The following is an 11,918-nucleotide window of genomic DNA, read 5'->3' as shown; positions in this document are numbered from 1 at the left end:
TGAAGATTTCTGTTACTTTCTTAATGATTCATTCTTAATGCTTTATGAAAAAATTAACTACAGACCAAACAAGGACCAGCTTATTTTGCTATAATCTGAATGCACCTGGTGAACTGTCAGCCTTATGGCATTAAAGCAGCACAGAGAAAAATCAACACTGGAGGGGCTCCCCTGGTGGCGCAGTGGTTGAGAGTCCGCCTGCCGATGCAGGGGACACGGGTTCGTGCCCCAGTCCGGGAAGATCCCACATGCTGCGGAGCGGCTGGGCCCGTGAGCCATGGCCACTGGACCTGTGCGTTCGGAGCCTGTGCTCCGCAACGGGAGAGGCCACAGCAGTGAGAGGCCCGCGTACCGCAAAAAAAAAGAAAAATCAACACTGGAGAATTTTATTAACAAAAAAACCTCTCGCAGTTTATTAACAAATTCACAGAACAGTAACTGTACGTTTCCTTTTCTGCTATTGTCATTTGTTAAATTACTATCATCGTTTATACACAAGGAAAAGTGGACATACTTTACAGTCTTTCTGATAAATATATTGCCACGCTGCATCCAGCCTGGATAACGCTCTTCAGAACAGCGTACGCTGGAGCCTGTTAAAAACAACAACAATAAGCAACCCAAAGAAACCTGCTCTATGTTCACCGTCAGTTGTAAGGTACAGGCCTGGCATGGCAGGGTTGGGACTTCTCTGGATAAGTAATAAGATCTAAGAAACAACTTATTTTAATTGGGGGGAAAAAAAAACCTATTCAAAAGATTGGAATGCCTCTGCTGCATCCAAAACGTTTGACCCAACTGGTTTCTCACCCGAGAGGGAGAAAGTGCTGGGTAAAAGGATAAGGAAGAGAAGCAAGAAATAAGATTCCCAGTTGGGAGAAAGGCATTTGCTGGCTTTCTGTCAGGCAATGTATTGGTTCTCTTTGTCTGACAGCCACTTTGTATCTTTCTGGGAACAGAAACCTTCCCACCCCTCATCCTTCCAAATAAGGTCACCACAAGCAAACAGTAAAGGGGGGTCCCCACCAGTTCTGCATCGTGTTCCAGGCCTATGTCATGGTGCTCAAGCTCTTCATCCCGAAATTTCCTTATCACCTGATTAAGGAAAAAGAAATGGAAGCAAGTCAGCCTACCAGCTCCCTGCTGTTCTGACTTATTTTGGAGACTAAAGCCTCATATTATCATCTAAGACACAGGTAGGCAAACTTTTCCTACAAAGGGCCAGAGTCAGTACTTCAAGCTTTTGGGGCTGTAAGGTCCCTGTCACAACTCAACTCTTCCATCGTAGAGGGGACAGCAGCCATGGACATGTAGACAGATGGGTGCAGCTGTGTTCCAACAAAACTTTATTTACAGAAACAGGTGGTTGGCCACTGACTTAGCTTCAAAAAAAATTAAACAGTTCCCTTATTTGCTGTAGAAAATTTCTGAGGATATTTATTTATTTAATCTGAAGGGTTTGTACTCATGGCATTTGCTCAGAATCTATCAATGATCCAGAAGCAGAGAGAATACAGGTCTGGGCTCAGGAAACACGGGTTTCAGTCCCAGCTCTGCCCAAGCACGTGACAGGGCATACGGCTTCAGCGGCCTCGGTTTGCTTGCTTTTAAAATGAGGTGCTGCCCTAGGTTTCTGAGGCATCGCAATTCCCTAACACTCTATTTTGTTCCTCTTACCAAACTGCATATCTGCCCTTCCCCCGCAGCAGCCCCTTCCAGAGCCAGTCAAATACCTGAAGAAGCTCTTCATACTTTTCAGGCTCCTTCTCCATCAGCATCCTGATCTGGTTGTTGTAGTGGTGTGCTATGGACTCTTCCACAGCAACTGTGCAGGCCATTGCGCCCTCCTTCCCAAGCAGGGCAGTTCCCGCACCTGGAATTGTCAGACCCAGAAGGCAAAGATGGGGCTGATACCACTGGGGATGGAGATCAGCTGAGGCCAGGGTTTGTCACCTTGGCACCCTGGACTCTGGGGCTGGATAATTCCTTGTTACGGGGGAATGTCCTGAACACTGTGGGCTGTTTAGCAGCACCCTTGGCCTTTACCCACTAGGTGCCAGTGGCATCCCCAGTTGTGACAACCAAAAATGTCTTTAGATGTTGCCAAGCATCCTCAGGAGCAACTTGCTCCCCTTGAAAACCACGGTTTTAGGTGGTACCAGATCACAGTGTTAAACCCTGAATCACATAGTAAGAATGTTCTTTTTTCAATGCTTTTTCTAACCTTCCGATTATGGCAGGAGTGAGTCTTCACTGAGGGTGAGTGTGTTTTGGGTTCCTCTATACCACTGATTCCCCCCGCCACCCTTCTTTTTTTGGCCGTGTCTCGTGGCTTGCGGGATCTTAGTTCCCCGACCAGGGATGGAACCCAGGCAGTGAAAGCGCCGAGTCCTAACCACTGGACCGCCAGGGAATTCCCTGACTCTCCCTTTTTAAGAGTGAGCAGATCTCAGGTTTAGAACCTTCATCAGGGAACACCATCTGGCTACAATTGAATTGCTCTAGCTTTTTTCGTCTCTGTTGTATTTATTTTCACTGTACCCTCTATTTATAAAAGTTCTGATTTTAAGATTCTATCTTAAATAAATGTAAGCAAAAAAAAGTCAATTTAACTTCAGAAAAATATTAAGTGAATTAAAAGGTTGTAAGAGAACACAGCAAGAATTGTAGAAGTGGTTATTTAATGATTCAATCACCCCAGATCCCTAAGCTCACACAGGCTCTTCTGGACAGACACATACCCAGTGCAAAGCCCAGCACATTCCAAAAGGGCATCAGAATGGTTGGCCGCACCCTGAATGCAACCATCAACTCATTGAACTTTTTCAAGTGGTCCTTTTCTTGATCCCACATTTTCTGTAAGAAACATAAAAACAAAGACATGCAAGCATTCCACAGAGACCGCCTGCTATATAGCAAGGAAACTAATGCCCGTCCATGTGCGGTAAAGGAAGCAAAACGGGCAAAATGATGAGAACTGCTATTTCTCCCATTCCCCTTGAATTGTCGAAGAAAAACCCTAAACATCAGGCTACGGAGAAGAGAGTGACAGCAAACCAAAAGAAGCATCTGTAATCTTAATTCCAGAGAAGCGGACCCCGAACCATGGTGCCAGAAGCAGCTCCTCCGACCCACAACGCGCCTATTCAGGGACAAGAGTGCGCACCCAAAAGAAATGAGATGTGTAGCCCATTTCAAAATCAGAAGGGCAGAATATTACATTTTATATAAGTTCCTTTCAGAGAGCCAGAAATGTATCATTTACATCAAAGAAAAAAGGGAGAATGATTATAAGAGCTAACACTTAAGAGTATGTCCTATAGCCAAGTACTGTCAAATAGCTTTACATACGTAATTAACTTAATCTGCACAACTGCTTTGTGAAGGACAAACTGTTATTATCCTCATTTTACAGACGAAGAAAGTGAGGCACAGAGAGGTTAAGTAACTTGCAAGGGCTCAGAGCAGGCAATTTAACATGCGCTAAGTGTCTATTACATGCCAGGCATGGTATTAGCCGCTCTACACCAGCTCATTTATTCTTCACCAAAACCTAATGAGGTGTTAACAGCTCATTTTGCAGATATGGAAATGGAGAGGTCATGTGACTTCCCCCAGGTCACACCGGGAGAGAGCTGGAATGTGAACCTTTATAGTCTGTGTGACTACAAAGCCCAGGCCCGACCGTCTGCCTCTCAATATAAAATGTCTCCACTGGTCTCCACTATGGGCGGGACCACAACGTCTCACAACTGGCGCTTTTACTTAACGCTGACTCTCAGCCCTTTTTTATCACCCACACCGCCCCCCCACCAAGACATTTTAATACTACAGATATACTGTATGTGTTTATGTACTAAATGTATGTGCTTGATAAAAAAATAATAATAAGCTTTTTACTGCTCCATCCCCACCCGCACAACCAATTCTTGCTTGCCTGGGGACAACAGTATCTCCCTTGAGAAGGCATGACCCAATGCGATTCATTACTCAGATAAAGAGGCGCCCACCTGAATGACCGGCCCGACGCTCGTCCGACCCAGGATGGCCATCTGCCCTGCATAGATGCGGTTCGCTCCATATTCACCTGCATGATCCACCCGGATTATTCGATCCACAGCTGCCCGACTGATACTGTCTAAGGTCACTCCCGAACTGCAAAATCTGACACTGCTTCTTCTTCCATAAGCTGCAACGCAAGTGTTTATTCTCCATTACTCTCGGGTAAAACTGAGTTGTTTCCTTCATAGACAGAAGAAAGAGGCACCTTAGAGCAAAGGTCACAAATAAGCTCCCCATAGGTGGGGTACGCCCACGGGTGTATTCTGTTTAACCTGCAATGGTTTTTGTTTTGTTTTTTGAAGTAAATTAGTTACCAATATTTAAAACATAGAAGATTTTAACTAAAGATCTGGACTCTGGCTTCAATCTAAGTGTACGATGATCTAGAAATACTGATCCTGCCTTCTCACCAGGCAGTTAACGTGGTAGCTGCCTCTAGATGGGCACGGTTCTCCAGTCCACCCACTCGTGCCAGCTTGCTCTGTTCCCAACCCTGGCTGCACAGAACCCCTAGGGAGCTCTCAAAAGCACGGATGCTCCTCCCCAGTTGATCTCTGGGAGGGGACACAGATGTTTTTGAAAAGTTCTGTGCACAAATCCTCTCTGCAGCCAAGGTTACGAACTGTAGATTTAATTTCTCCTAAAAATATCTGCACCCGTGGGCATCTGACTTTGAGAATTTAGCCTTAGAGCTTAGGTTTCATCTCATTATGGTACTTAATTCAACTGAACTCTTCTTGCTTTCAAAATATAAATTCTTCAGGATAGATTAGATTTTGTCTTTTAAAAAAATCTCCAAACAGCAACACCTTGACTGTAATCTCTGAGGCTTATATTAGGGCATTCCCAAAGTTCTCTCCCCTAAGAGAAGAGTTTTGTAACATGTTTAGATGTATAAGGTGTTATCAACTCATTTTGAAGATATGGAAATAGAGACTCGGAGAGACCATTTAGTCTGGAATGTGACCTTTGACCTGTATTGATATCATCTTGAGATGTGTTTCAAGGCTATTATGTATGACTACTGTGTGTTTAATAGATACTTCTTTTCATTTAGGCTAACTTGAACACCCACACAATGTGCAGAAAGTTTCCTTTGGATACATCTATAGTTTGTTTGTTTGTTTTTCCATTAAAAAAGGCTTGAGTGCTTTGGACACAGTGATGGGGTAGGCCTGATGAAATATGAGGGGGTTCTGCATTTGAACTTTTCAGGCAGGGGATTTTAAATGACTAAACAAAGGAGCAGTGGATATTAGGGGTCCGAAGCATGGTGACCCGCTGTGATCCAGTCTTCCACATATAACCTGCTCCATCTCACCGAGCATATCTGACTCAAGAAACTGGATGGAGCCCAAGTTCTGCCAGATGTAAGGTACCACTCAGATCTGTGCCATCAGACAGTGGGTCACTGTGGTCCGTGGCCATGTTTTTATGTGGAGAATAATTTGAGACATTTGACAAAGTCAAGGTAACCTGTCTCAAGTTTTTGCCTCCAAGTCCAAGGACTTGTGCTTCCATCGGTCTGGCCTCCTTATAGAAAGATGGGGCCCAATTAAAATTGAAAACGATGAGAAGACTCTATTTTTTAAAGTAATCTTGTTTGCTTGTTCTTTTCTTTTGTTACTCCCATCCAGAAACGTGTTAATGGGAAAGAACTTTAAAGACAACTCAATACTCTTTTTTTTGGCCGCTCCCCATGGCTTGCGGGATCTTAGTTCCCCGACCAGGGATTGAACCCAGGCCCTCGGCAGTGAAAGTGCCAAGTCCTAACCATTGGACCATTGGGAAATCCCTCAATACTCATTTTTAAGAAACCACTTACTGAGAAATAGCAAGGGGCTGAGTGCATAGGATGAGGGTGAGTTCAAACGCACATCTGACTTCTGATGGGTAGAATTATATTTCTATTAAAAACATACTTGAATTTTCCCTAGCACTGCAACACTCTTCCAGATTCAGGCACCTAATAAATGCTTTTTGGGAGTATGTGTGGAGGGTGGGGTATTGTAATATTTGCTATTTCTATCTTTTCATAATCTCTGCAAGGTCTCTTTAAAAAGTATGGGATGGATACTCCTGGATTGGAAAAATTAATATTATTTAAATGGCCAAACTACCCAGAACAATCTACAGACTTAATGTGATCCCTATCAAATTACCCACGGCCATTTTCACAGAACTAGAACGAATAATCCTAAAATTTATATGGAACCATAAACGACCCAGAATTGCCAAAGCAATCCTGAGGAAAAAGGACAAAGCTGGTGGCATAACCCTCCCAGACTTCAGACAATATTACAAGGCTACAGTAATCAAAACAGTGTGGTACTGGCACAAAAACAGACATATGGATCAATGGAATAGAATAGAGAGCCCAGAAATAAACCCACACACCTATGGCCAATTAATCTTTGCCAATTAATACACAATGGAGAAAAGACAGTCTCTTCAGCAACTGGTGTTGGGAAAGCTGGACAGCCAAATGTAAATCAATGCATTTAGAACACACCCTTACACCATACACAAAAACCAACTCAAACTGGCTTAAAAACTTACATATTAAGACATGACACCATAAAACTCCTAGAAGAGAACATAGGCAAAACATTCCCAGACATAAATCACACCAATGTTTTCTTAGGTCAGTCTCCCAAGGCAATAGAAATAAAAGCAAAAATAAACAATGGGACCTAATCAAACTTATAAGCTTTTGCACAGCAAAGGAAACCATAAACAAAATGAAAAGACAACCTACGGACTGGGAGAAAATATTTGCAAACGATGCAACCCACAAGGGCTTAATTTCCAAAATACACAAACAGTTCATACAGCTCAATAACAAAAAAACAAACAACCCAATCAAAAAATGGGTGGAAGACTTAAACAGACATTTCTCCAAAGAAGACAAACAGATGGCCAACAGACACATGAAAAGGTGCTCAACATTGCTAATTAGAAAAATGCAAATCAAAACTACAATGAGGTACCACCTTACACCCGTCAGAATGGCCATTAAAAAGTCTACAAATGGGCTTCCCTGGTGGCGCAGTGGTTGAGAGTCCGCCTGCCGATGTGGGGGACACGGGTTCGTGCCCCGGTCCGGGAAGATCCCACATGCCGCGGAGCGGCTAGGCCTGTGAGCCATGGCTGCTGAGCCTGTGCGTCCGGAGCCTGTGCTCTGCAACAGAAGAGGCCACAATAGTGAGAGGCCCGCGTACCACAAAAAAAAAAAAAAAAAAAGTCTACAAATAACAAATGCTGGAGAGGGTGTGGAGAAAAGGGAACCCTCCTACACTGTTGGTGGGAATGTAAACTGGTGCGGCCACTATGGAGAACAATATGGAGGTTCCTCAAAAAACTAAAAACAGAGTTGCCATATGATCCAGCAATCCCACTCCTGGGCATATATCTGGACAAAACTCTAATTCGAAAAGATACATGCACCCCAATGTTCACAGCAGCACTATTTACAATAGCCAAGACATGGAAGCAACCTAAATGCCCATCGACAGATGAATGGATAAAGAAGATGTGGTCTATCTACCTATACACACACACACACACACACACACAATGGAATACTCTTCAGCCATAAAAGAGTGAAATAATGCCATCTGTAGCAACATGGATGGACCTAGAGATTATCATACTAAGTGATGTAAGACAGAGAAAGACAAATACCATATGATATCACTTATATGTGGAATCTAAAATGTGAAATTATTAAGAAATTAACAAATGAACTTAAGAAACAAACTCACAGACATAGAAAACAAACTTATGGTGACCAAAGGGGAAAGGGGGTGGGGGCGGGATAAATTAGGAGTTTGGGATTAGCAGATACAAACTACTATATATAAAATAAACAACAAGGTCCTACTATATAGCACAAGGAACTATATTCAATATCCTGTAATAAACCATAATGGAAAAGGAAAAAAAAAGTACAGTATGGATCACAGATTGGCAAAACATTATTTCTAAAAATCTCCTTTACCAATATAGGAGATTTTTCTCTATTTGTAACCACTTTAAAATAGTAGAAATTACATTCTGAAATTCACCACATGGTCATTAGTGTTATCTCTAGGTATTGGGGTTGACATACTAAATTTCTTCCTACTCCTTTTCTCTATTTTTAGTTTTTCTACAGAGAACATTATTGCTATTATTATTTCCACTTTACTGTTAGTGAGAACGTACATTGGTGCAAATTGGTTTCTTAAGGGGAGGGTTGGGAAGGGAAGATTTAGCAACATATTTCTACAGTATGGATCACAGATGGGGCACAGAGTTAGAGCCAGAAAATACATATCCTGTCTCTAACACAGACTTAGACAATTCAGAATTTCCATTTCTTACATATAAAATTGGGAATGATCAGGTTATTTCCTTTTTAAGGGAAAACACGCAATAATAAAACCTTTCTTAATGAGTTATCATGAAGGTAAAATGAGACACAGGAAGCAAAGTAACTCTTTAAATGAAAAACAATGATTCTTATTCTGGTATTGGCTCAGCTAAGGAGCATTAAAAATCATGTTCAACAGTCCTCTGAGTTTTGCCTGCACTGTCACACACTTTAAAATAAAACTGAGAAATAATATATAAAATTGAGGCCCAGTGCTAGAAGCTCTCAAATGCATCACTTTATATTCATGTTTTCCCAAAATGTGAAACACATACCTATGATGGTACCTAGGAGGTTTCATGTGGTTTATAGGAAGACCTTAAGTGGCTATGAACATGCATTAAATAACACCCATGTTTTTCAGCAAGAGTTATTCTCTTCCAATTTTTTTGTCTTCATCAAGGAGATGGTCTCAGTTTACAGCTGACACATCTTAAACGTCTTCCTAACACTTGCTAACCTCCCTTTCTTACCAGAAAGAAAGATGATCTTGGGTTCAAGCCTTGGTAGGCAACAGTATCTAACACAATAACTTCTTGTTTTCAGCGTATTTATTTTTTATGATTACTTTTCTTGGGACAGGCGATACTGGTTTTCTGTTTACCATAAGAATCTAGTTTCCGTGAAATTACTTAATTTAAAATGGGACACAGTTTAGGGAAAAAAAAAACCTTTAGTAATCAAAATACAAGTGGTATTGCTATAAGGCAAAAGTCGTCAAGGTGGTACACGAATGATGTAACTTTGAGAAAATGACCTCACAATTTTCTGAGGCAGCTCGGATGAAATGAGGAAAGGAGGAGCCAGGAGCCAGGCCTAAGTCTCCCTACTCCCAATTCGATACTCCTTCTAATACCCCGGTGCCTCTCAAACTTGCAAATGCACACGAATCATTCGAAGGTCTTGTTAAAATACTGACATAGCGATCCAGTAGGTCAGGGGAAGGACCTGAGAATCCGCGTTTCTAACAAGCTCCGGGGTGAGGGGTGGAGGTGTCGGGGGCAAGCGGACGCTGATGGTCGTAGGACTACCTACGAGGCCCTGAGCAAAGGCTACGAGGAGGACACCCCCCACCCCCCCGTCCCCGGGACGCTAAACTTTTAAGGTCGCCAACTGTCCTCAGTCCGGAACGCCGACCACACCTGCAGTGACGTCACGTAACAGGTGCGCAATTAGGTCATCCCCAATGCGCCGACCCGGAACCGGCGCTCCAGACGGTTACTGCGGAAAACCACCCCACTTCCCGCCCAGCGGACCCGCGGCGCACTACTGGCCTAGCCCCGCTTTTCCAGCCGCTCAGTCGCGCTCCGTCGCAGCCCTGTGACGTAGTGAACGTCCTCCCCGTGACCTCTCCGACCCAAGCCTCAGGAGAAAATTCCCTGGCTCGCCGGCACGGGGCGGGGCCACGGTAATGCTCCCCCTTTACCTGAGAGGGATCTCGGGGCGCCCGTGCGCAGCTGCCACAGACAGCAAGCCGCCGCCGCCCGGGTGCAGCTCATTGCCGCAACAGCGGAACCACTTCTTGAACAGAGCAACCGTGCCCTTGTCGCAGACTGATGACGCTCGACCGACGTAAGGCATTTAAGACCCGCTCTTGCCTCGGTGGAAACGCCCTGGGCCACCTGCTTCTACCCGATTGGTTGGAAACGTCAAATGAAAAGATTCTATTGGATGAGATCACTATCAATCACTCAGACCGACCGGGTAAAGGGTTGCCACGGAGATGAGAATGCGAAATTGTTCTTTCAAAGATCCCGACGGGGTAAAGATTTCTCTACTCAGTTCCTGGGAAGGAGGACCAGGAAGGAATTGTTTACTGGCATAGCCATTGTGTTTTATGCTTTACCAATATAGGAGATTTTTCTCTATTTGTAACCACTTTAAAATAGTAGAAATTACGTTCTGAAATTCACCACATGGTCATTAGTGTTATCTCTAGGTATTGGGGTTGACATACTAAATTTCTTCCTACTCCTTTTCTCTATTTTTAGTTTTTCTACGGAGAACATTTATTATTGCTATTATTATTTCCACTTTACTGTTAGTGAGAACGTACATTGGCGCAAATTGGTTTCTTAAGGGGAGGGTTGGGAAGGGAAGGTTTAGCAACATATTTCTTACTTTTAAGTCTATATCCAATCTGACAATGTAGACTCATAAATTGTAACAAATGTATCACTCTGGTGGGGGATTCGGTGCATGTGTGGAGGCAGGGGGTATATGAGAAATCTCTGTACCTTCCTCAATTTTGCTGTGAACCTAAAACTGCTGTAAAAAAAATAAAGTCTTAAGAAAAAAAAATTTGGACACTTTAAAAAATGCATATCCACTGATACACCAATCCTACTTCTAGGAATCTATGGAACAGAAATAATTTTTCGAATGTGTAATGTATATGAGGGCAAGGTGCATACCTGAAAGGATGTACAGCAAAACGTTTAATAATGGTAACTTCAAGGGGTTGGGATAGTGAGAAGGGGGCTTTCATTTTTTACTTTACACCCTTGGAATATATATATATATATATATATATATATATATATCTTTATTGGAGTATAATTGCTTCACAATGCTGTGTTAATTTCTGTTGTACAACAAAGTGAATCAGCCATATGCATACATATATCCCCATATCCCCTCCCTCCCACCCTCCCTATTCCACCCCTCTAGGTCGTCGCAAATCACTGAGCAGATCTCCCTGTGCTATGCAGCTGCTTCCCACTAGCTATCTTACGTTTGGAAGTGTATATGTGTCGACGCTACTCTCACTTCACCCCAGCTTCCCCCTCCCCCAGCCCCCCCCCCCCCCCCCCCCCGTCCTCAAGTCCATTCTCTATGTCTGCGTCTTTATTCCTGCCCTGCCACTAGGTTCATCACTACCATTTTTTTTAAATTCCATGCATATGGGTTAGTATACGGTATTTGTTTTTCTTTCTAACTTACTTCACTCTGTATGACAGACTCTAGGTCCATCTACCTCACTACAAATAACTCAATTTTGTTTCTTTTTATGGCTGAGTAATATATGTGCCGCATCTTTATCCATTCATCTGTTGATGGACATTTAGGTTACTTCCATGTCCTGGCTATTGTAAATAGTGCTACAGTGAACATTGTGGTACATGTCTCTTTTGGATTTATGGTTTTCTCAGGGTACATGCTCAATAGTGGGATTGCTGGGTCATATGGTAGTTCTATTTTTAGTTTTTTAAGGAACCTCCATACTGTTCTCCATAGTGGTTGTATTAACGTACATCCCCACCAACAGTGCAGGAAAGTTCCCTTTTCACCACACCCTCTCTAGTATTTATTATTTCTAGATTTTTTTTAATATAAATTTTTATTTATTTATTTTTGGCTGTGTTGGGTCTTCGTTTCTGTGCGAGGGCTTTCTCTAGTTGCGGCGAGCAGGGCCCACTCTTCATCGCGGTGCGCAGGCCTC

General features: G+C 43.0%; 1 protein-coding gene across 1 annotated transcript; it reads right to left on the bottom strand.

The window, feature by feature from the left end:
• Nucleotides 1–361: 361 nt before the first annotated feature.
• On the bottom strand, nucleotides 362–10,008 carry COQ7 (coenzyme Q7, hydroxylase). The gene is made up of 6 exons (XM_082857606.1): nucleotides 9,903–10,008; nucleotides 4,011–4,189; nucleotides 2,742–2,856; nucleotides 1,734–1,873; nucleotides 1,027–1,095; nucleotides 362–593 (listed from the first exon to the last, which is right to left on the bottom strand). Exons 1-6 carry the CDS (start codon nucleotides 9,973–9,975, stop codon nucleotides 516–518), a joined length of 654 nt encoding a protein of 217 aa, XP_082713732.1. The 5' UTR covers nucleotides 9,976–10,008; the 3' UTR covers nucleotides 362–515.
• Between the last annotated feature and the right edge of the window lie 1,910 nt (nucleotides 10,009–11,918).

Source organism: Leucopleurus acutus, assembly GCF_964270905.1.
Source record: "Leucopleurus acutus genome assembly, chromosome: 16".
Taxonomy (NCBI): Eukaryota; Metazoa; Chordata; class Mammalia; order Artiodactyla; family Delphinidae; genus Leucopleurus; species Leucopleurus acutus.
Note: the sequence above shows the minus strand (reverse complement) of the source record. Positions and strands in the feature narration are given on the sequence as shown.

Excerpts from the sequence above, each read along its gene's own strand:
- COQ7 (XM_082857606.1), bottom strand. The coding sequence starts at position 9,975 with ATGAGCTGCACCCGGGCGGCGGCGGCTTGCTGTCTGTGGCAGCTGCGC. Across the intron at positions 2,857-4,010 it reads GCGTCGGGCCGGTCATTCAG|AAAATGTGGGATCAAGAAAA; the intron begins GTGGGCGCCTCT and ends TGTTTCTTACAG. Across the intron at positions 1,096-1,733 it reads AGTATGAAGAGCTTCTTCAG|GTGATAAGGAAATTTCGGGA; the intron begins GTATTTGACTGG and ends TTCCTTAATCAG.